This window comes from Meles meles, chromosome 20 (genome assembly GCF_922984935.1).
Source record: "Meles meles chromosome 20, mMelMel3.1 paternal haplotype, whole genome shotgun sequence".
NCBI classification, from domain to species: Eukaryota; Metazoa; Chordata; class Mammalia; order Carnivora; family Mustelidae; genus Meles; species Meles meles.
This window is the reverse complement of record NC_060085.1, coordinates 146556-169766: the sequence shown is the minus strand read 5'-3', so window position 1 is coordinate 169766 and position 23211 is coordinate 146556. Positions and strand designations below refer to the sequence as shown.

General features: G+C 61.2%; 2 protein-coding genes and 1 long non-coding RNA gene across 5 annotated transcripts in view; all 3 read left to right on the top strand.

Moving 5' to 3' along the window:
- The first annotated feature begins 2098 nt into the window (after positions 1-2098).
- LOC123932041 lies at positions 2099-4368 on the top strand. The gene is made up of 2 exons (XR_006816386.1): positions 2099-2249; positions 2536-4368. It is a non-coding gene; the product is annotated as an uncharacterized LOC123932041 (long non-coding RNA).
- Positions 4369-9363: 4995 nt separating this feature from the next.
- ODF3L2 (outer dense fiber of sperm tails 3 like 2) lies at positions 9364-14785 on the top strand. Of its 2 annotated transcripts, XM_045989670.1 has the most exons (4): positions 9364-9563; positions 10394-10501; positions 12151-12264; positions 13800-14785. In XM_045989670.1, the coding sequence occupies exons 1-4, from the start codon at positions 9437-9439 to the stop codon at positions 14282-14284; spliced, it is 834 nt and encodes a 277-aa protein (XP_045845626.1). In that variant the 5' UTR covers positions 9364-9436; the 3' UTR covers positions 14285-14785. The 2 variants fall into 2 exon arrangements, with proteins under 2 accessions (XP_045845626.1, XP_045845627.1); XM_045989671.1 differs by lacking the exon at positions 10394-10501.
- A 2161-nt stretch (positions 14786-16946) lies between these two features.
- The window catches only part of SHC2 (SHC adaptor protein 2), a 31526-nt gene continuing 25261 nt past the window's right edge, over positions 16947-23211 (top strand). For both annotated transcript variants that reach the window (XR_006816469.1, XM_045991204.1), the window contains exon 1: positions 16947-17471. Coding sequence is in view for 1 of the 2 variants with exons in the window: in XM_045991204.1 (XP_045847160.1) it covers positions 16998-17471 (474 nt within the window). In the remaining variant the exon portion in view is untranslated. The remainder of the gene's footprint in view (positions 17472-23211) is intronic.

The following is a 23211-nucleotide window of genomic DNA, read 5'->3' as shown; positions in this document are numbered from 1 at the left end:
CCCGTCGTCTGGGCATCTATGTGTCCACGTGTCCGGCATCGTCGCCCACCCACCCACCCATCCAGCCCCTCTTCCATCCTCCCGCACGGAGCTCCCTCCGGGTTCTGCTGGCCACGCGGACCACGCCCCTGCAGCCCGGAGAGGGGGGCCAGTGGCACCTGAGGAAGTCGTCACTGCTACGCCCCACAAAATGCAGACTCTTTGGCTTTTCTGTGAGGAGGCACGTCACCTTGCCAGGCAGATGTGCGGTGAAAAATTCAAGTGGTTCAGAAGGGTTTGCCCACGTGGCACTAGGTCCAGGGCTGGTCGGGTCCAGCCTGGCTGGCCCGCCCCAGCTGCAGGGACAGGGGGGCTGGGTCCCAGCAATGACCGAGGCTCGGCGGAGCTGCTGGCTGCGTGAGCCTATGGCCACTGCCCGCGGATCTGCCACGTGCCCCTGCTGACCACCCAGAGTGCAATTTTAATTAAGATTTTAACTTAGGGGCGCCTGGGTGGCTCCGTGGTTGAAGCCTCTGCCTTCGGCTCAGGTCATGATCTCAGGGTCCTGGGATCCAGCCCCGCGTCGGGCTCTCTCTCTGCCTGCCTCTGCCTACTTGTGATCTCTGTCAAATAAATAAATCAATCTTTAAAAAAACGCAGTATCACATATTGGAACAACTGTATTTTGGATACACTCTGTATTATATATGTTTTATTTTACATTTTACAAAATTCATTTTATTTATGCCACTTTTTAAAGATTTAATTTTTTTTTCAATTTAAAAAGATTTTATTTATTCAGGGGCACCTGGGTGGCTCAGTCATTAAGTGTCTTTCTTCAGCTCAGGTCATGGTCCCAGGGTCCTGGGATGGAGCCCACATCGGCCTCCCTGCTCAGCGGGCAGCCTGCTTCTCCCTCTCCCACTCCCCCTGCTTGTGTCCCCTCTCTCGCTGTGTCTCTGTCAAATAAATAAAATTTAAAAATCTTAAAAAAAAAGATTTTATTTACTCATTTGACAGAGGCAGAGAGAGGAGACGCGGACGCGGACTCCATCCCAGAACCCCAGGGTCATGACCTGCGCCACCAGGTGTTCTCATTTCTAAGTATCTCCCCGCCCAGCGAGGGGCTCAATGTCCCAACCCCAGGAGCCACAGCCACACGCTCAGCCGCCGTCAGCCAGGAGCCCCTGTTCCTGCCACTCTTGCCGGCAGGGCTGCTGGAGAATGTCAGTGCCCCGTGTGCTCTAGCGGGCGCGGCGCTCGGACCGGGTTTGTGGTCCGTCCTGAGCCAGGATGGAGTGTCCTTTCCCGAGGCGGGGCGCTCCCCTCGCCTCCTCCAGCGAACCCCACCGGTGGTTGTCTCCCAGGCGGTCCTGGCTTGGGGGGACACTGGGGGACACGTGCGGTTGTCAGCTGGGGCGCTCCCGGCCTGGAGGGGCTGGTCCCCCGCCGCCCAGGGAGCGATCCACCCGCAAGGCCGGCGGCGCTGGGAACCCCAGGGGTCGGTGGGTGGGGCCGGTGGGGCCACGGGCTAGGCCGGGGGTCCCGTCGGCCGGACGTGCAGGGAGGAGGCGCCGAGGCGGGGTCCAGTCAGCGCCGGCCCCGGCCTCTCAGGACGCCGTCTGCGCCAGGAGCTGCTTTGGGGTCTGCGCCGCCGAGCGGGAGGCCGGGGGCCGCGTCCGGACCGCGGGGCCACGGCCTGGGCGTGGCTAAGCCGGGCGGGGGCGCGGGACCGAGGGCAGGGCGGGGGTGGGGCCCGGGTCGCGCGGGCGCCGAGGGGCGGGGCGGGAAGGCTCGCGGCTCTCGGCGCCGCCGTCCTTGGTGACCAGCTTCCTGGCCAGCAGGACGCGGCGGTTCAGCCGCTGCTTCTCGCCGGTCGCGGGGCCTCGGCCCTGCGGCGCGCTCGCGTCCCTCAGCCCCGGTCAGGTCCTCCGCGGCGACCCCAAGTCCCGGCGGCCCCCGCGCTCGCCCCGCGCCGCCGCACTACAACTCCCGGCATGCCGCGGGCCCCGCGACGGCGTTTCCCACAAGGCCACGCGCGGCTCTGCGCCGCCCCGCCCCCCCCCCCCCCCGCGCCCCCTCAGCTCGCGAGGGGCCGGGCGGGGCTGCGCGCCCCGGCGTGGGGCGCTCGCGGGATGTGTCTAGCGGCCGGAGCGTGCTTGGGTCCGGCGAGGCGGCGCTGGGGACCAGGTCTCGCCGAGGGCAGCTCGTCGCGGCGCCTGATGTCCGAGTCTGAGAGCGGGGTCGGGTGCGCGGTCTCGGCTCTGCAGGTACTTGCCGCGCGCCGGGGCCAGCGGGCGGTGGAGGGTCTGGTCGTGGGGTCGCCCGTGGGGTCGCCCGTGGGGTCAGGTGCGGCGTCTGGTGGGGAGGGGCGAGTCTCCGGGAAGGTGCGGCCGCTGCAGAGGCCCCGAGCGCGGGGCGGCCCGGGGCCCCCGTTCTAGGAGAGCCGAGAGGCCAGAGGGGCTGCTGGGGAGGATGGGCGAGGCCGGCGGGGCTGCTAGGCTCCAGGAGCGCCGGCCCAGACACCTGTGCTGCCCTCCCTTCTCTGAACCTCAGGGTTGGCGTCGGCAAGACGGGCACTGGGCAGAGCGCCGAGCTGATCCTGCTCGGCCCAGTCCCCCGGGAACGCGGCCACTGTCCCGGATGGAGACAGGACCGGGGACTGGCAGGTTCCCTGCACTCTTGTCTCGGGGAGAACAGGTCTTCTTTGTTAGAGTCCCCTCGGAACAAAGGGTCTGAGTTGGGGCCGGCCTCGGGACAAAGGACGATTGCAGATGCCCAGGAGGAGTGGATGGGAAGTGACAGATTGTGGCAGCTGCCACTGGATGGAGGCCCTGGTTGGCGCTCCCGTCTGCTGCTACCTGCGTGCAGGGACAGAGGACAGCCGTCACTCGATACACCCAGCCTTATGGGGCGCCTGGAGGGCTCCGTCGGTGAAGCGTCTGCCTTCGGCTCAAGTCATGGTCTCGGGGTCCTGGGATTGGGCCCCACGTCGATCTGCTGCTGCCTCTCCCTCTGCCCCTCCCTCCTGCTTGTTCTCTCTCTCCCGAATGAAATCTAAAAAAGCCCCAATAACCCCAAACACCCCCTCGGGCTTCTGGGGGCACAGCCTCATTTTTAGCTTCCAGATGATTTTAGCAAGGAATGGTGGAACTCGGACTGATGGCAGAGTAATGTGGACGATGGCCCCTTCTCCCACACGTCACTAGGAGCTCATCGTGCACTGGCTCTAGGCTCCAGGACACCACAGGCGCAGCTGGGGCCTCTCCCTCTGCGTGCTCCGTTCATGTGTGTGTGTGTGCGTGTGTGGCGTGGTAGTGCAGGGGTGTGGCTAAGCCTCGCCTGGGTTCAGCCTCAGACCTGTTCTTGAGGAGATTGAGGTCAAAGCCTGACTCCTTGTCTCTTACACCTGACCTCACCTGACCTCGCCGCTCCTCTGCCCAGAGCCCTGCAGGGTGCCCACCCCGCTCAGGGTAAAAGCCCAAGCCCACCACCTGTTCCCTCACTCTGTCCTCATCCCTTCCCTACCCTTTCTTCCTCTCTCTCTTCCCCTCACTCTGTTCCAACCATAAGGGCCTCCTCACTGTTCAACACGTAAGCCCAGTGCTTCCCCAGGACCTTTGCACGTGTTGTGGTGGAATGCTGGGAACAGCAGTATTTGCAGTAGTCTCAACGGGAAAGTCCCTAGAAGCTCATCGAATGAAGTGTGCGTCCTTCCCGCGCAGATAGTGCACTCAGCAGTGGAAACGAGCGCTTGACAGCCGTACCCAGCCAGAGGGTAGCTCGTACACGCTAGGTCGAGGGAAAGGTCGCATGAGAGTACAGTACACAGTTCATATAAAACAAAAAAAGGGGGACAACAGCCCCACTTTGGAAGTCAGGGCAGTGGTTACAAGGTAGAGGGGAGGAGATCGCTGCAAGTGGGCACGATGGGGCTTCTGGGGGCTGGAATCCTGTCCCGGGATCTCCGCGTGGGCCGCATGCGTGTGCTTGAGCTGGGGGCGGGGGGATGCGGTGGCAGCCCTCCCCCTCAGCTCCATCAGGGACCTCCGCATCCCTGCAGTGTCAGGGGCACACTTCCCACTGAGTCTTGGCAACTGGAAGTGTCCCCAGATACCGTCCATCGTCCCTTGCGGGGCCGAACTGCCTTAGGCTGAGAACCACTGGACTAAGGGAGCCCTGACCGCAAAGCAGTCTCGGTCTCTGCTGACAGCGCGGTGGCTGTGGTCAGACTGCGGCTGCTGCAAGCTGAGACGCGCTCCGAGTGCGAGACGCACAGATTTTGAAGGCACCAAGGAAAGAATGTAAAGCGTCAGCCACAGTGTTTGCACACAGAAGTGGTACCCTTTTGCTTCTGTTAAGTTAAATAAAATGTATCATTAAAATTGGTTTATCTTGTTTCTCTTTTGTGACACATGTGGTTTGCGCTCTGGGTGTTGTGGGCAGTGTCGGCCACCCCTGCACAGTACAGTACACCCCTGTACAGTTGCTGCCCCCATAGCCGGACGGGCCAGGTTAGGAGTCTGGATTTGCTCATGGCACAGGGAGAGCCCAGGGAATATTTTGGGTTCAAAAGATCATTTGGTTCTTGTGCAGAAAATGGTTGTAGCGGAGGAAGGGGGATGAGGGAATGTGGGGGCCGTGATTCAGGAAGAGATGAAGTTGGCGGAGAGAGGGAAGACCAGGTCCCGTGGCCGGGACACCCATCGCTGTTGCTGTTACACAAAATGCCAGCCCATCCTGCGTATTGCTGAGACCTTTCCCCTGGCTGGCTGGGAAAACCCAAGCATCCATGTGAGGAGGCCACCTGGCCAGACGCCATTGGGAAGGGGGCTCCCAGTCCTCCAGGCACAAGGAAACAAATCCTGCAACACCCGAGGGAACTGGGAAGTGCACCCGCTGGAGCCTCCCGGGTCAGCCCCCAGCTCGGCCAACACACCGGCAGAGGACCTGGCTCTGTCATCCTCCGAGACTGTGACACAAGACGTGGGTGTTTGTAGGCCACTGTGTTTGGGGTCCTTGCATCTGTGGCGGAGAGAACCCACACCCGGACCACCGGCAGAGCTGGCGGTCCCCCAGGGTCCACGTCCCACCACTCCAGCTCTGAGCTCTGGATCTTCTCCCAACACCCGCGTCTCCGCCTCCGGCTCACAGGCAGCCCCATCCCGTCCTGTTCTCAGGCCCCAATCCTGGAGGAACCACATCACAAGTGGCTCCCAAACCCGCCGGTTTTCGTTTTCAGACGGATCTGGGACCCACCTGCTTGTCTTCGCGGCCGCTGCCCGCTGGTGGAGCCCACACCTGTCCCCCGTCTCCCCCGATTTCCGCCACTTCTCCCCCGTCTTCCCCCAACTCCATCTCGTCTCCCACCTCTTCCCGCCTCCGCCCTCTGCCCCTCTCTCTCTCCCCCCACCATCTCCCCCGCCCCTCTGGGACCAGGGCAGGCTCCCAGCTCCTTGTCTCCCGGCGCCACCCACGATCCGTTCTCCCCGCCGCCGCCAGAGGACGCCGATGAGCACCGAGGCCGGCCGGCTTCTGGTCTGCCCGCAGCCCTCCAGGGCTCCCCGGCACCTCGGTGCCTCTGGGTAAAAGCCCCAATCCTCGTCGGAGACCCTGCACGACCTGATCCTTCTCTTTCCCCACCACTCATTCCGCTCCAACCAATATGGGCCTCCTCGCTGTGTCTTGGGAGCACTAGGTGCTCTTGAGGCTCAGGGCCTTTGCACCTGCTCTGCCGTCTCCCCAGACCATCCCCTGGCTCCCTCCTCACCTCCTTCAGGTCTCTCTGGAACATCACCTTCTCCGAGGCTTCCCCTGACCACCCCACTTCAAACTGCAAACTCCCCACACCTCCAAGCCCTGCCTGGCCTCGATTTTTTCCCACAACAGGACTTTGACTTCTCAAATAATGTAAAACACACTTAGCCTCTCTCAACAAAAGGGTGAGGAAGGGACTTGATGCGTTTTGTTCACACCTGTTCTCCCAGCGCCTGAACCGTGCCTGGCGCACCGTGGGCGCACGTAGAAATACAGTCGGATTGATAAGTATGAGCATCGATGCCGTGAGCTCCGTCCCAAGTCGCCTTGGGTTGCTGAGGCCCGGAGCCCCCCAAGGCCGGATCATAGGCCGAGGGAGGATGCTCGCGCCCTATCCCAGTGCAGCCCTCCTTGTTCCATGTTGCTGATTTGCTTTCTTCTGCCAGTGAGTCAGACTGGATTAGAAACATGGCTCATTTGCAGGGCCTACAATTGGCTTCTCATTTACATGCCTTCAGCTGGCGGTGGTGAGGAGCCAGAAGCTGGTGTGATCGGCAGGAGGCCGGGCTGGGGAGGTTTCTGCGGCTCAACTCAGTCTGGTGATATTACTGGACCTTGAGGTCTCCAAACCTCCGCCTCTGGCTCAGGCAGTCATTGCTGCCTATCCCCACCCTGCATTAGCCCTTGGCTCCTTTCCGTGTCGCAGTGCGGACACCGAGCAGTCAGGGCCGCATCCCAGCTGGAACCTGGATGAAGGATCATCCTGCAGCCAGGACCCTGGTCCTTCCACCGCCTGGTCTTGAGTCCTTGAGGCTGGTCTCCGTGGCGGCATCCCTGGGCTCAGCAGTGCTGACCAGGTTTGGTCGGTGGACAGACTGGCTGGCAGGGGGAGGAGGAGGTTGGGGTATTGACCTCCTGTCTCCTGTCAATGCCTAGTTCTGGTCACAGTGCTGGAGTCTGCGCCGCTTCTGGAAAGAAGCAAACGGCTTGTCCAATTTGGGGGGCCCACAGGTGTCTGAGAATGGAGGTACCAAGGTTCCCAGGTGGAGGGACATCAAGCAGGCACCCTGGGGTGGGACCTGGCTGCAGTGGCTTCGAGGATAGGGAGCGCTCCTGTGATGGGAGCCGAGTGAGCGAGGACTGAGCGGAGGCGAGGGCAGAGGGGAAGAAGGGCGACTCTGTGCCTGGCAGGACCTTAGGTGCCAGCGAGGGCTCGGGTTGTATCCTTGGGGCTGCAGGAGTCCGCAGTGGGTTTTCAGCCCTCCTGGAAAGCTGAGCTGGGATTAGAGTCTGGGAGAAGCCCTTGACCCTAACCTTTGAATGAAAATCTGAGTCAGAATTCCCTGGACTCAACTCTTGGCTCTGCTGCTAAGTTAGTCAGGAACCTGCACATGTCTCCTCCCCTCTCGGAGCCTCTGTTCCGGCGGTGACCACAGCTGAGGGTTAGCAACAGCATTTCCCTCAGTGGGATCCTGAGATAATTAACCAGCGTGATGCCTGTGAAGTGCCCGAGCCCGAAAAGGATGGGAGTTTTCCCATTGGTGGCTTCACAGAGACCCTACTGTCCCTTTAAGGCATGTGGGTCTGTACCGATGTCTCTTTTCCAGTCTTGATATTGGTCATTTGTGTTCTTTTTCATTGGTTTTTGGTCATTCTAGCTTGAACTTTATTAAATTTGTTGATCTTTTTAAAGAACCAGGTTTTGGGGGGAGGGGCTTTGTTGATTCTTTCTACAGTTTTCCATATCAGGCATTTCTACTCTTATGTCTTTAATTTCCTTCCTTCCACTTACTCCTCTTTTTCTAGCTTCTTAAAGTGGAACCTGAGGTCACTAGTGTTTTTTTTTTTTTAAAGATTTTATTTATTTATTTGACAGAGAGAAATCACAAGAGAGGCAGGTAGAGAGAAAGGAAGGGAAGCAGGCTCCCTGCTGAGCGGAGAGCCCGATGTGGGACTCGATCCCAGGATCCTGAGATCATGACCTGAGCTGAAGGCAGCGGCTTAACCCACTGAGCCACCCAGGTGCCCACTAGTTTTAAGATCTTTTTCTTCCCCCTTCTTTTCTTTCTTTTTAAAAAAATATATTTTATTTATTTATTGACAGAGAGAGAGAGAGAGAGAGAGAGAAATATCACAGGTAGGCAGAGAGGCAGGCAGAGAAAGAGGGGGAAGCAGGCTCCCCGCTGAGCAGGGGCTCGATCCCGGGACCCTGAGATCATGACCTGAGCTGAAGGGAGAGGCTTAACCCACTGAGCCCCCCGGTGCCCCCCTTCTTTTCTAATATGAACATTTCAAACTCATTATGAACTCCTTAACATTTTGATTAAAAAGTTAAATTATAAGTTGTACAAAACTTACATTGAGGAGCGAACTGCATCGTATGTAAGTTATAGCGCAATGAAGCTGTTGAAAGTCAGAGTGCAAATGGCCTGACAACACACACGGAAGGCGCAGGAGTCTGAATCCTGCTCTGTCAGGTTCCTGAGCCCCTTAGAGCCGGACACAGCGGCTGGCTTTAGTGGAGGCAGGGAAGTAAGTCTCTGTTGGCTTCTGGGAGGCAGTGCGTCATCCTGGAGGACCGCCATTGCCTCCTTGCCATCGTGGCTTCTGCCCCGGGGCCTTTGCACGGCCATTCCCTTATGACACGCTCTTCTTTTACCTTCTCAATTCAAGGACCTGTCCTCCGGCCCCAACACGTGGCCTGCACCTATGCAGCCATTGTGGGCTCCTACCTGGTGGGTGTTTTCTGGCACATTTACATCTTCTTATATGCTGTATGCTCATTTCTTTTTTTTTTTTTTTAAAGATTTTATTTATTTATTTGGCAGAGAGAGATCACAAGTAGGCAGAGAGGCAGGCAGAGAGAGAGAGAGAGAGAGAGAGAGAGAGAGAGGGAAGCAGGCTCCCTGCTGAGCAGAGAGCCCGATGCGGGACTCGATCCCTGAGACCATGACCTGAGCCGAAGGCAGCGGCTTAACCCACTGAGCCACCCAGGCGCCCGTGTGCTCATTTCTTAATTCATTATTTCCTTCGTCCCCTCCTGAGAACACCAGCTCCTTTCCGTCTACTCCTTTGTGTCCCCAGCCCAGACAGCCCAGTACTCGGGCCGTGCTCAGTGAGTGCTGCCTGGATGAAGGAGAGGAGGGGAGGGCGCAGGCGGGCAGGCGGGCCAGCTCCTCGGCCTGACGCTGCAGCTCCCACGCAGCGGCAATCTCCCCGTGTGAGCTTGCGCTCCGCCTCGGTCTCCCCAGCTGCAGAAATGGGGCCACACTTCCAAGAGCTCATCGGCTCCTTCTGCTGCAGGTGCCGTGTTTATGGCTCTGGCTCCCTGGAGCCTTCTCTGGCCCCAGCTGCCCAGGTTGATGGCTCCCTGGGGACCCGTTCTGCCGACACCAGATTCTTTCCTGGACTGTCCAGCCACCAGGCCGACACTCGATCCTGGCCGCGCTTCCAGGCCAGCGTCCGCCGACCAGCCCACTAGGGCCAGGGCCCCAAGACTCTCTGCTGACAGACAAGGGACTGTCTGTGCGGTCCCTGGGGGGCGGGGGCTGAGGCCAGGGCTCTGCCAACACCAGCACAAGCCACCAGGCCCGAGGACAGTGCCGGGAGCTGCGGCCGGGAGCTGTGGCTACGGCCGAGACGGCAGCCTGCGTGGCCCCTGCCTGGCCCCTGTGCCCCTTGCAGCCCCCACCTGCTCGCCATGGGGACCCTTGGCTGTAACCCCGATCCACGGCTGACCACAGCACCCCAGGGCTGGCGGGCTGCCGCGTGCCCGATTCTGGACGTCGGCTTGAGGAAGTCCTGTGGGACAGCCACTGCGGAGGACGGTACGCTCCGGCTGTGGAGGGGGGAGGCCGTGGCAGGAGGTGTCGTCCTGCTCTGTTCTCCCCAGCTCCGCTGTGGTTTCTGGGATGATCTGGGAGCCCAGCTGGAGGCAGAAGGCTCTGACAAGTCCCTGCCCTTCCCCAAACCTCAGTCTCCCTCCTAGTAGGGAGGGGTGCAAGTGTGGCTCTTGGGTGTGCTTCTGTCCAACAAGAACCAGGCATGTGGCGGGCAGGCCCCTTGGCCGATGCTACCACAGCGACAGGTGGCAGAGGTCCCTGGGGCAGACAGACGAGAAGGCTGTCGTGGCTTAGCCGACCACGAGGCAGCCAGGACAGAGTGGGTGAGAGCGGGGCTGGGAGGTCAGGACGTTCTGCTGGGGCCTGGGCCTTCCTAGCCCGACGCCTGCCGTGCACTCTCCGTGAGGCCCGGCTCACGCTTCTGTGTGCAACGGGACACCAGGGGGAGGCTCTGGGGTTCTGACCTTCCTGCTGAGGCCACCAAACACTGCAGTTGTGACGGTACGTCTCTGTGTCTGGGCCTCGGTTTCCCCACCTGTGACGGCGCGTCTCTGTTGGGCCTCGGTTGTCCCAATGTGCCGTCAAGCAGGAGGACGCTGCCGGCCTTGAGGCCCCTCCTACCTTTGACTGAGGTCTGACTCACAATGCCCCTCACTCACCCCCACCCGGGGAGGGGGCAGGCGGCTCCCACCCCCTGCCCCTGCCATGGAGGGTGGCAGGCAGCCCAGGCGGGGGCTCGGTGGCTGGGCCCTGGGTTTCTGCGCACGTGCCGGTGTCTGGAGCTGCAGGTGGTGACCGCAGGACTCTGGTCGCAGGCTCGGGGCCAGGCTTGTACGTCCTGCCGCCCACCCTGGGCTTCGTCAACCACGACTGCACCAGGGCGCTGAGCCCGGCCTACTCCCTCTTCTGGAGGCCACGCCCCGGTAAGCTTGGGATGCGTGGGGGGGGGCCTCTGAGCCTCAGTCTCCTGCGGATCCGCGGCCCCACCTGGCTTGCATGGTGACCCTAGGGAAGGTGTCCTCCGTGTCCTTGGGCGAGAGGGAAGGCCGGACGCAGTGTGTTGCAGGGTGCCCGAGCCTGCCTTCTGGCCTCGTGGCTTCCCTGCTGCCCGACTGTGGACGCGACTGCCAGCAGCTCCATGCCCCAGCGTCCTCCCCTGCAAACAGTGACAGTGTACCCTTTCCAGAGCTATCCTCAGCATGAGACCAACAGGCGCCTGCCCACATCTGTGAGCCAGGATTAGCGCCTGGTGTCCAGGCAGGGCACGGCGGAAGTGGGCTTTGCGGGGGTCCTAGCCTCAGTTTCCCCATCAGCAAGATGGGGCTCCTCGCAGATAGCCGCGGAGAGGGCACCGTGACCATCTCTGCTGTGTGGACAGGCAGCGGGCGGCGGGGCTGGCCCGTCATTGGGGTCCTCTCTTCTGCGCCCCTGCTGTGTCAGGGTCCGGGCGGGCGTCCGTCATTGGAGCCGCTCCCGTGGGTGCCTGTGGCCCCAGCTCGCTGCCCGTTGCTATTCATGGTTGGCCGTCACGTTTCTAATAGGAGCACTCACAGACTCCATCACCCCATTTTCCAAAGCTGAGGTCCCCAGGGCACCTGGGTAGGGGAGGGTCCCGCACAAGGACTCTGATTCCCAGGGACGAGAGTTTGCGGTGGGGTTGGCTCACGGACTTCCCCGGGCAGCAGCAGCTTCTCAGCCTTCAGAATCAGCAAAAATCCCGGCCTGAACCAACACGAATCTCCAGAAACTCCAAGGGGTCCCAGAAGGCAAACGAGGGGAGTGGCCTGTTGTCTTCCACCGGGAAGGGCTCAGAACCTCGCCTCTGCCCAGAGCAGCCTGGGTTCTCCCAGGACACAGTCTGGAACAGAGGGACAGACTGGCTGGGAAGGCGGGGGAGGGTGGGAGCCAGTGTAGACTTGGCCGAATCCCTGGGAAGACTTCTTGGAGGCGGAGGCATGTGGTCGGGGCTGTGGAGGGTGAGGAGCTCAGTCGCGCCCCTGGGAGACGAGGGACGCAGTGGTGCGGCAGCAGACGCACAGGCCTGGAGCTGGGGCGTGTGTGGGCCACCCCGTGAGTCCGTGTCACCCGACGACATGCAGAGGCACACACGTTCATGGCTCAGCAGTGGCAGTGACGTCAGTTTCAGTGAGGGGTCTCCGCCATGGGGTGTCCCGCATGGACCCTCCCCCCATCCCATCTTCTCACCCTGCCACCGAGGAGACCGAGGCAGAGACACAGCTCACGGGGGCCGTGCTGAGACCCACATGGTCCCACCCGGGGGCAAGCCCAAGCATGCCGGGGGCCTTCCTCTGGGTCTAGTTAGTCTTACTGTCCGTGCAATTCCAACCAGCCACCAGCGGGTTCTCTGGTCTGCGGCCGAAGACGGCTGTGACCACGAGGACACAGCAAGGCTCATCAGGACAAAGTCAGGGCAACCAGACCTCGGTGGTCTAAGGTGGGCTGGGGGCTGTCTGCAGGGCGGGTGCCCTGGGGCGGAGCAGGGGCACTGAGCGGGGTCGAGGGGGCCCACCGAGGTGCTCTCAGGACCCTGGGCTCCCCCCCCCCCCCCCAGCATCTCCACAGGACAGCAGCCCTGGGCCTGTCTACTTCCTGGACCCAAAAGTCACCCGGTTTGGCCGAAGCTGCAGCCCTGCCTACTCCATGCAGGGCCGAGGCAAGTCTCGCTGTAAGTACCTGGTCAGGGCTGCCCTTTCAGAACCTGCCTCCATCCCCTCCTTCCCCTCCCACCACCCAGGTCCTGGAACTTCAGTGTCTTTGGATGTCAGAATAAAGGGGCTCCGAGGAGGGGCTGAGGGCCTGAGAACAGGACTGTGACCCTGAGCACGGGCGGTGCTGTGAGGGCCACGGGGGCTCGTCCTTGGCATCTCCCATCCACACACCGTTTCGTCTTCTGCCCGGTCCCTCGCTCATCCACTCACTGGCCCGCCAGCTCCTCCGTCCGTCCATTCACCCGTCTAACCCCACTGCTCCACCGGTCTGTCCGTCTATCCACTTGTCCATCCGTCCAGCCATGATCCGTCCATCTACGTTACCCATGAGTCCCCCCAACCACAACCCATCAACCCATTTATCCAGCTACCCAGTCATCTACCCACCCATCGGTCCATCCACCCACCCATCCATCTGTCCATCCATCCACACATCCATCCACCATCCACCCATCCATCCGTCCACCTGTCCATCCATCCGTCCGTCCATCCATCCATCCATCCAACCATCCACCCATCCGTCCATCCATCCGTCCCTCCACCCGTCCATTCATCCACCCATCCACCCGTCCATCCGTCCACCCATCCATCCGTCCATCCACCCGTCCATCCGTCCACCCATCCATCCATCCATCCATGCCTCCGTCCATCCATCCGTCCATCCGTCCGTCTGTCTGTCCATCCATCCATCCATCCATCCACCATCCACCCATCCACCCATCCACCATCCATCCACCCTCCATCCACCCATCCACCATCCATCCACCCATCCAACATCCATCCATCCATCCATCCAACCATCCACCCAACCGTCCATTCGTCCATCCGTCCGTCCGTCCATCCACCCATCCATCGTCCATCCATCCGTCCATCCGTCCATCCATCTACCCATCCACCCATCCTTCCCTGATCCATCCGTCCATCCATCCATCCAACCATCCACCCATCCGTCCATCCACCCATCCATCCATCCGTCCATCTGTCCATCCATCCCTGCTGTGAGGCTCTGCCGAGGAGGAAGGGGTGGGAAAGGCAGCAGGAATGAGGGGGCTTTGGGCTGTTCGGAAGGAGGAGCAGCAGCTCCTGGGAGGTGGGAATGGGAAAATGGAAGGTAGGCCTGGCAGAGTTCAGTGTGGGCAAAGGCCCAGAGGCTTAAAGAGGACAGACTAGGGGCGCCTGGGTGGTTCAGTCAGTTAAGTGTCCAACACTTGATTTTGGTTCAGGTCCTGATCTCGGGGTCGTGAGATTGAGCCCTACACTGGGCTCACACCCTGGGCATGGAGCCAGCTTAAGATTCTCTCTCCCTCTTCCCCTTCCCCACTCTCTTCGAAACCACAAAGAAAGAGGGAATGGACTACTCTACGGGGAGGTCTGGGAAGCAGGAGAGACACCCCGGGGCTTCCTGAGAGGTGCTGTGAAGCACGGGGGCAACGGGCAGCCACGCATGTCTTTGAGCAGGTGAGGACGCTGCCAACCCCCCCCCCCCCCACAGGTCTGGAGGTGACGCCAGGCCCCGGGGCCTACAGCCCGGAGAAGGTGGCCCCTGTGCGCCAGCGGACCCCCCCGGCTTTCACTCTGGGCTCCCGCCTGCGCCCGCAGCTCCAGGACACGGCAGCACCTGCCCCCAACACCTACACCCTGCCCTCCCTCTGGGGCTCCCAGATAGTCTCTAAGCCCCGCAGCCCCAGCTACACCGTGGCAGGCCGCACGCCCCCCATCCGCCCCCCTCAGGACCCCGCTGAGATCCCAGGCCCTGGCCAGTACGACAGCCCGGACCCCGACACCTACCGCCAGCGCCGGCCCGCCTTCACCATGCTGGGCCGGCCTCGTGCCCCCCGCCCCCCGGAAGAGACCCCTGGGCCTGGAGCCCACAGGCCTGAGCGGGTCACCATGACCAGAGCCAGAGCCCCAGCATTCACCATGGGCATCCGCCACTCCAAATGGGGGGCCACCATGGCTGCGGACACCACGCCCTGACAGCTTTGGGGTCAGGACTCCTCGCTGCCCCTGAACCAAGCCTCAGTTTACCTGCCTTGTCAAGTGGGGGTGTGGGAAGGCCCCTCCTGGGCCTGGCTTTGGCTGGTGGGGGGCTTGGAGAAGTGCAAGCAGGCGCCTCTTTCCTCCCTTTTTTTCTGAACTTTGAGGTCCTTCTAGGCCACCTGCTTCCTTTGGTCTCTGGAGGCTGTGACCCTGTGGCCCCGTGCGGGGTGAGCTTCCTGCCAGTGCCCCAGTTTCTTCCTCCTGGTCACGCCGGGCCGAGTCAGGCCAGCAGAGAAAGGGACAACCCCAGCCCTCCCAAGAGGCTGGCTGGGGATGAGCTTCCGGTGTCCTAGAACTCAGCGTCTGCCCTGCTAGGGCCTGGGTCCCTGACACAGCTCAGGTTTCTGCTCAACTCGGGCTCTCCCTGCTTCTCACAGAAGCACAGCTGCCTGCGCCGGTTCCAGCCCCCAAACGAGGCAGGAAGCAGCCCGACCCCCCTCTAGCGGCCAATAAACCTGTCTGTGGCACGAGAGCGCCAGCATCACACACGTGAGCTCATTTACCACTGTCCACGCCAAAGAGAGGAGACTTAAGCTCTTTGGATCCAGACCCCCCAATTCTGCAGCCCCTCGGCGACTGGATGGGACCAGAGGGACCCAGGGCTGGGTAAGGAGAGAGGTAGAGCCAGGGCTTCGAATGGGGGAAGCCAGGTAAGCTTCCTGGAAGAGGGGACATTGAAACTGGGCTTTGAAGGATGTATAGGAGTTTAATGTATTCTACTTTGCATCTATCAGTAGGTACCTACCGTGTTTCAGATATTGTTAAAGATTATCTAAGCGTCACAGCAACTCAGGAGGCAACTAATATTTACTGAGAGAAAATGGGGCTTTGAAGAGATTGGACCCTTGCCTGAGGGCACACAGTGAGCCCTCGTGTCCCTCTGATGCCGGGATCGGAATCTTGGTCTTCTGGCTCTGTTCCTGCCGTTCTTTCCTAGGAATAGGAAGGAAACAGAAGGATGGTGTCATGTGACCAAGCCTCCTGTGTGATAAGCCCTGGTCTCCTAAACCCCTAACCCAGAAAAACCCAGACCCAGGCGCTTGGGAGGGACAGACTGCCACCAGGAGGACATGGTCCAGGGGTGGCGCCTCAGGCATGACCCAGAGGGGTCCTGAGATGCACAGCCCTGACTCTGTCCCTTTCCTCCAGGCTGGAAATGCCAAACTTGCACACGCACCCCGTATCTAAGGAGGTGGACACACACCAGGACCCCTACACACACGCCCACCCCCAGGGGAACCGGATGCCCCCCCTCACATGCACACACATGTTCAAATCTGCACACAACAGACCACCAGGTCAACTCTCCCACGGTCTGCGTATGTGTAGAGACACACAACACATAAACCCAGATGGGGGCTCCAGGCCCTGACAACGTCACCCCACCCCCCGCCCTCCCGGCGGCCCCGGGGCACTCGCCCGCCGCACACCCTCTGACCGCGACCACGCAGAGGCCCGGGAGCCCTCCCCGCGGCGTGACCCGCGCAGGCTCCCGGCCGCACCGACCCCGGCCCCGCCCCAACGCCGGCCAATCCGAGGCGAGTCCCTCCCCGCTTCGCCGCCTCCCCCACAGGCTGCGGGGCTAGCGCCCGGCTGTGACCTCATGTCTCCGACTGATCGATCGGGCTCCGCGCAGCCTCACCCCTCCTTCCCCACCTGCGCGCGCCCCGGCCCCCCTCCCTTTGTTTCCCGGCAGCCAGCCCCACCCCGTGCGGGGGAGGGGAAGGAGGCTGGGTCCTGGGGTGACCGTGGCCTGTGGAACCCTTGGGGCAGAAGGAATCAGACTTTGAGGTCTGGGTGGGGGACAAAGGCTGGGGACGGGAGGGGCGGGCCGGCCTGGAAGGCCGAGGCCCTTGAGTTCAGTTGGGCCGATGCGGGACAGAACTCCCCAGAGATGGAGGAGCAGCCTGGGACCCTCCGGCTCGCGCCCCGAGCTTCCAGCCTGGGAAACCGAAGCCCAGGGAAAAAGCAGAGGAGAGACTGGGCTTCGCTCCTCCCTCCCAGACCTGGCCAGCCCAACCCACACTGCCGGGCACCAGTCTTCGTCGCGCGTCCCTCTCTGGGTCTCAGTTTCCTCATTAGGAAACGGGGCAAGGCGGCAATTTTCAAGTATCTTGCGGCTGGAACAGTGCGAAGGGAGGGGCCCGACCTTAGGGTCTGGAGCTCTCTCCTTCGCTGACCGCGTCCCCACCCCTTTCCAGGCGCCAGTTTCCCCATCAGCCAGAAGCGGGAGGAGGCAGATTTCTGTGTCTCCCACCTCTGTCCTTCTAGGAATTTGGGCAACGGTGGGTGGGGCGACGCTGGGGTCGCTGACCCGGTCTGGGGCTGGAAACGTCGTCTCCCTTCCCGGTTGCTGGAGCCGAGGCAGCGTCCCTGCCTCCGGCGGGCCTCAGTTTCCCCAGCCTCCCCGCAGGCGCCCGGACGCCCAGGGTCCGGGTCCCAGGGGCGCAGCCCCCCGCGGCTGCGCGCTGGACCGGGCGGATGACATCACCGGGCCGGGGGCGGGGAGGGAGCGGGGCGGAGGGGAGGGAGCGGGGCGGAGGGGAGGGAGCGGGGCGGAGGGGAGGGAGCGGGGCGGAGGGGAGGGAGCGGGGCGGAGGAGAGGGCCTCCTCCGCGCCAGGCGCAGCGCCCGGTCGGGCGACCGCGGCCATGACGCAGGGTCCGGGCGGGCGCACGCCCCCCGCACCCCCTGCGCCCCCCGAGCCCGAGGCGCCCACCACCTTCTGCGCGCTGCTGCCGCGCATGCCGCAGTGGAAGTTCGCCGCTCCCGCGGGCTTCCTGGGCCGGAGCCCGGCGGCAGCGCGCACGGCCGGGGGCGCGGGGGCCGCCGACTCCCAGCCCGAGCCGGCCGGCCCGGCGGGCGTCCCAGCGCTGGCGGCGGCGGTCCTGGGCGCCTGCGAGCCGCGTTGCGCCGCGCCCTGCCCGCTGCCCGCGCTCAGCCGCTGCCGGGCCGCCGGGGCCCGGGGCCCGCGGGGCGCGCGGGGCGCGCGGGGGGTGGCCGGGCCCCCGGACGCCGCGGCCGACGAGTGGATCCGCAAAGGCAGCTTCATCCACAAGCCGGCGCACGGCTGGCTACACCCCGACGCCAGGGTCCTGGGGCCCGGGGTCTCCTACATCGTGCGGGTAAGTGCGCCGCCCGGGGTCCTCGGGGCCGTATCGTCCCCGGACTCCCAGCTTGGGGCTCCCCTCTGCCCTTCTCTTCGCCGCCCACACCCAGAGAGCCCGGTCTCTCGTCTCCATCCTCTCGCGTCTCCCCACCGGCCCGGACCCCCATCTCCAGCCTGCGCGGCGCTGGGGTCAGGGTTCCCACCGCGTCACGTGGGGAGGGGCGGGGAGAGGGCGGCAGGTGGGTGGGGGGCACGCATGCGCAGGTGAAGCGTTCTCCAGCTGGGTCCGTGCTGCCGGGGGGCGCGGTGCGGGGAGGACTGGGACTGGGTCCTACCCCCCGGACCCGCATAAAAAGCGTCTTCGCCGAGTCGGAACCTGCGGACGCCCTAGCCGAGGTGGGGGGCGCGGGGAAGGGGTGTCTGGAAAGGGGCCGCGCCCAGCCGGACCGCAGGATTCGGGCAGACTGCGGGACTCAGGGTGGGGTGTAGAGCGAGGGGCCTTTATCCTGGTGAGCCTTTCTAACGGACGGAAGAGCTGGACGAGCAGGGATCTGTGCGTCTCTACCTACGACTGGGAACATTTTACCGGCTCTACTCAGGTGTCTGTCCTGAACCCGTAGAGCGAGCCCGAGGACGCTCGCCGGCCTCCCTCCGCAGAAAGCCTCCTCTGAGCCACAGCCCATTGTTCCGTCTGAGAAACCATCAGAGTCCGGAATGTCCTCAAACGTCGGGCAGGAGTCACACCCACTCAGGTGGCTTTTTGGGACAAGGACTCCGCAAGTCAATGCGTTTACATTTGGTTCTCTGTTCCCTTTGCAGCTGTCCCCAACACCTCCTGTCCCACCTCTCCGAGGGCTGGGTGGACTCGTGTCCCCTGCTAAATTCATGTCCACGGGCACCTGCGAACGCAGTTTTCTTAGGAACACGGTCTTTGTAGACAGAATCAAGTTAAAATGCGGTCATCCCGGAGTAGGCTGGTGTTGTCCTAAAAGGGAAATGACACGGACCCATAGACGAGGCAGACGTGGCAGAGATGCTCCCACAGGCTTGGGGACCCCAAGGGTTGCTCCTCCCCACCCCCAGGAGCAGGAAGAGGCAGGAAGGACCCTCTCCTGGAGCCTCCAGAGGGCGCGTGGTGCTGCCTACACCCTGATTTCAGACTTCTGGGCGTGCAGACCGGGGAGAGTCCACGTTTCTGTGGCTTAAGTGGCTGGGCTTGTGGTGCTCAGTTTTGACAGCCCCAGGAAAGTACTGTGTCCCTGAGAGTGTGGACTTCCTGCATGTCACAGACCCTCCCTCCTCCATGCCTGGCTCAGGTCTGAGCATCGTATCATCTGGGACCCTGTGAGATGTGTGGAGCCTCAGGCCCCACCGCGGACTGGCCGGGGCCCCGCAGTCTGGGTCTGTCCCCTTTCTCGTGGGTCTTCGACTTGGTTCTTTGCCCTTTCTTTTCCTGAATCCTGGCAGTGGGTCTGCAGGCGTGACTCGGTTCAGGATTGGCTTTGTAGCCAGGGTGTCGCGTGCATGGTGGGCTTCCCAGCCCTGGAGAAGCTGCATCCCCCCTTGGCTGTGGGTGTGGGGGGTAGAGTGTTCCGAATTCAGATGCTTGGGCTGTGGGGCGCACGCTGTTAGGTCATTTTCGTGATCGTGACGTTTTTGTCAATGCAGCAAATACCAGTGCATGCCCGTCCTGCCAGGCACTGACCCGGTGGGAAAGGAGGACCTAGTCCCCGTGCTTACAGGCCTAGATCCTACAGGGAGACACGAAATAGTAAATAGTAAATTCAGAGAACAAGTAAATGGCAGATACCGACAGGTGCTCATTAAAGTAAAATGATGTCAGGCTAAGACTGGGTGTTCCCTTCAGAGGGCGTCGCAGGGAAAGGGATCGCGCAGGAGATGCCATTTCGGTGGCGACCTGAAGCCGTGAGGCCCCAGACGTGAAACAGCTGGGCAGAGAGAGTCCCGGCAGGGGCACAGCAAGTGCCAAGGCCCAGCGGCAGGGGACGCACTTGGCATGTCTGGGTAACAGCAGGGGACCCGTGCGTGTGGACTTACGGAGAGAAGCAGCAGAGGAACGAGAGGTTTGTAGGCGAGCTGCGTGTGGATGGTTTTAAGCAGGTTCAAAGGGTGGAGTTTGGGGTTTTGAGGGGTCTTTCTGGGAGTTCTGTGGAAATGGGGTGGGGTGAGGGCCAGAAGGGGACGAGAGATGACCTGGATCAGGGACACGTGGGGGCGGAGAGCAGTGGGGACCTTCTGTGGAGATGGAGCCCACAGGCGTCTCTGATGGATGAAGGGCCCTGACCCAGGCCCCATGGGGTCGGAACCAGCCTCTATCTCTGCTGTGTTTGCCTGGAAGCCTCACGGACCTCTGGAAAGACCCCTGTGTGAGACGAGAAGGTGGAGCCCCAGCAGGCAGAGAGGGGAACGCGGCATCTGAGTTCTGGGTGCCCAGTGCGGTGCCAGGTGTGGACTGGCCTGCGTCATCGTCACGGCCCTGAGGGTGCCTGCCCGCTGTACAGATGAGGACACCAAGGCACGGCCACGTGGAGGAACCCATGGGACCCTCTCCTGCTAAGGGTCATGGTGGCCGCTGCACCCCAAACCACACTCAGAGCTTTGAGGTGAGGTCGTCTCATCTCTGTGGCCGCTCAGCTCAGCGGCTTGCTGACCTCCCTGTGGACCTGGGCTCTGTCACTCTGTGTTGGGGTGAAAGTGCCCTCGAAATCTGCGTCCACCTGGAACCCCAGAATGTGATCGTGTTTGGAAACAGGGTCTTTGCCGATGTAATTAAGGGTCCTGGTAAGCTGTGTGAAGAGGTGGCGGAGAACAGAGAGACTGGGCTGCGCGTCCGGGGCCACCAGAGGCCACCAGCAGGCTCCACGTGATGCAGGAAGGACCCTCCTTCGGGGGGGGTCCGGCCTTGAACACCTGGATCTCGGGTCTCTGGTCTCCAGACTGCGAGGAAATTCACGTCTGTTGTTCTAAACTGCCCTGTCTGTGGGGTGACAGCCGCCCCAGGAGGTGAGGACACCACCCTTGACGTGACTTCCCTTTCAGACCAGGTCTTCTCTGGCTGTCCCGTCACCCTACAGAAAAGAGCCTTCTTCCCATCTGGTCCTTTTGTGAGTGAGGGAACCTTTCTCAGAAATGCCAGATTCCCCTCATGTCTCTTTGGCCAGACTTGTGTCCCATGAACTTTGCGTAAACCCGCCGAGGGGTGGACCTAGAGCATCGCCTCCCAAAGACCTCCCTGAGGCAATGGAATGTTCCAGATCTCTGCTGTGCAGTATGGTGGCCCCACCTGGCCACTGAGCCCTTGAAATGAGGCTCGTGTGACAAACGAGTGAAATTTTAGTTTACTTAATTTTAAGTAATCGTGGTTGCACGAGGCACATGTTTGCCTTAGGGGACGGCTCAGTTCTAGTTGTCCCCGATCTGATGTTTGTGAGGGGCCCGTGTCTGAGCAAACATCCGCCGTTAAGAAAGTGAACCCGCGCTGCGACAAGTCAGAATTCGCATCCAGCTCTGTGGCCCACCGGTCCTGCCTTCCTCCGACTCGTACCATTTTGATGCACTGGGCTTCTGCTTTCATAAAAACTCCACTGATAAGAACTTTCTGCTTTTTAAACTTTAAAAAAAAAAATTTTTTTTTTTAAAGATTTTATTTATTTATTTGACAGAGAGAGATCACAAGTAGGCAGAGAGGCAGGCAGAGAGAGAGGAGGAAGCAGGCTCCCCACGGAGCAGAGAGCCTGATGTGGGGCTCGATCCCAGGACCCTGAGATCATGACCCGAGCCGAAGGCAGCGGCTTAATCCACTGAGCCACCCAGGCGCCCCCCAAAAAATTTTTATTTGAAAGAGAGAGTGAGCGAGAGAGCGCGCACTAGCAGGTGCAGAGAGAGAGGGAAGCAGGCTGCCCACTGAGCAGGGAGCCTGATGCAGGGCTTGATCCCAAGACCCTGAGATCATGACCTGAGGCAACGGCAGACACATCATGACGGAGCCACCCAGGTGCCTTGAGACCTTTCTCTTTAGTGAGGTGCCCTCATTCACGCCCGGTCACAAGCTCTCCAAGAATGAAGGTTTTTAAACGGTGTGCGCAGCTCTGCTCGTGGTGCTGTGGACACAGAAAGACACTGACCCTGGCCCGGTGGACTGACTGGCTGGGGAGGGATCAGAACTCAATCCTGGACACATGTCAGTGAAGCAACGAGGACTCCGTATCACTCAGTTTTCCCTGAAGTGCGGTTTTCATAGGCTGGTGATATGCAAGGGAACTGTGGGAGGTTAACTGAATAGAGATGTTTTTGGCTGAAACACAGCTTATTCCTCAAAGACAAGGGGTAGGGTGTCTCCAGGGTGACTTAATTCAGTGGCTTGACGACATCCCTAAAGACCTAAGGTCTTTCCATCCTCTTGTGCTGCCATCTTCAGTATGCTGGCTTAGCTGCCCTCATGGTCACAGAATGGCAGCCACTGCACCAGGCATCACACATGGATCCAACCATGTGCATGGGAAGAAAAGAAGACCATCCCTTCCTTAATTCTCTTCCCCCCAGACCTCAATGGCCCCAAATGGTAAAAATCCATTCATAGCAAGGGAGATGGGATTATCAAATTGACTGAAGCCGATGATGAACAGTGTGTGGTGCCCAGATGTCTGGGGACTTGTTATAAATGCACATTCTTGGGCTCCACGCCAGAGCCGCTGTGTCAGAGACTCTGGGGGGTGGGCCCCCCGCTGTCCCAGTTTCCAGGTGATTCCGCCTTCGGTTCTGTTGGGTCCAGCGCTCCTTATTTAGACCCAGTATTTGTAAATCTCCACCATGAAGTGAAGCTCGGGTCCATCCATAACACCTCTCCGCACGTTTCTGACCCTGAGAGTCGGTAGGATTTAACAAAGCAGCAATAAAAAGGAGAAACACGGTGACAACAAGCCACAGTAACTCAGGATATGTTTCGGTGTGTGCACGTGTAGACTTCGCTCCCGTAGACGCATTGGGACCTGGGCGGAAGCTGGTGCCTTCTCGATGACCAGGGTGCACGCGGCTGCTGTGGACACGGGGCCAGCAGCTCAGAGACCACCGGCGTTGCTGTAAGCAACGTGATATTCTGAACCAGTGGACAAGTCCTGGTGGCGTCTGAGCTACGCAGAGTAGTCTTCTGTGAACGTGCGCGATAGTGCCGCCAAATCCAGTGTGTATGAAGACCGTCCTGAAAAGTTTAGCAGAATCCCCATGTGACCCAGTCCTGCCCCGTCTGGGTGTACCCTCCGAAGACGTGAAAGCAGGTTCCCACGCCCTGTGCTCGCAGTTGCACGCATCACAGCAGGTGACTCTAGGAAGCGCCCAGCGTCCGTCCACAGATGGACACACACGGCGCGGTCCGTCCCCAGGCGGGAACACGGTCCAGCCTCAGGAAGGGAGGGACACTGACCCCTGCCATGACGCGGAGGGACCCTGAGGACACAGGGCTCAGCGAAAGGAACCAGACCCAGAAGGACCCGTCCCGCAGGACCCCACTCCCAGGAGGGCCCAGAGGAGTCCTGTCCACACACAGAGAGGAGAGGGTGGGAGCCGGAGCTGGGGCAGGGGGTGGGGAGTCCATGCTTCACGGGGATAGAGTCTCCATGCAGGGGATGGAAAGTTCTGGAGACGGAGGGCAGGGGTGTGAGCGCTCCATGCAGTAGTGACGATGGGGACTTGCACGTGTGTCCTGCCACAGTGAGAAAGTAAACGAACAGAAGTTGCCC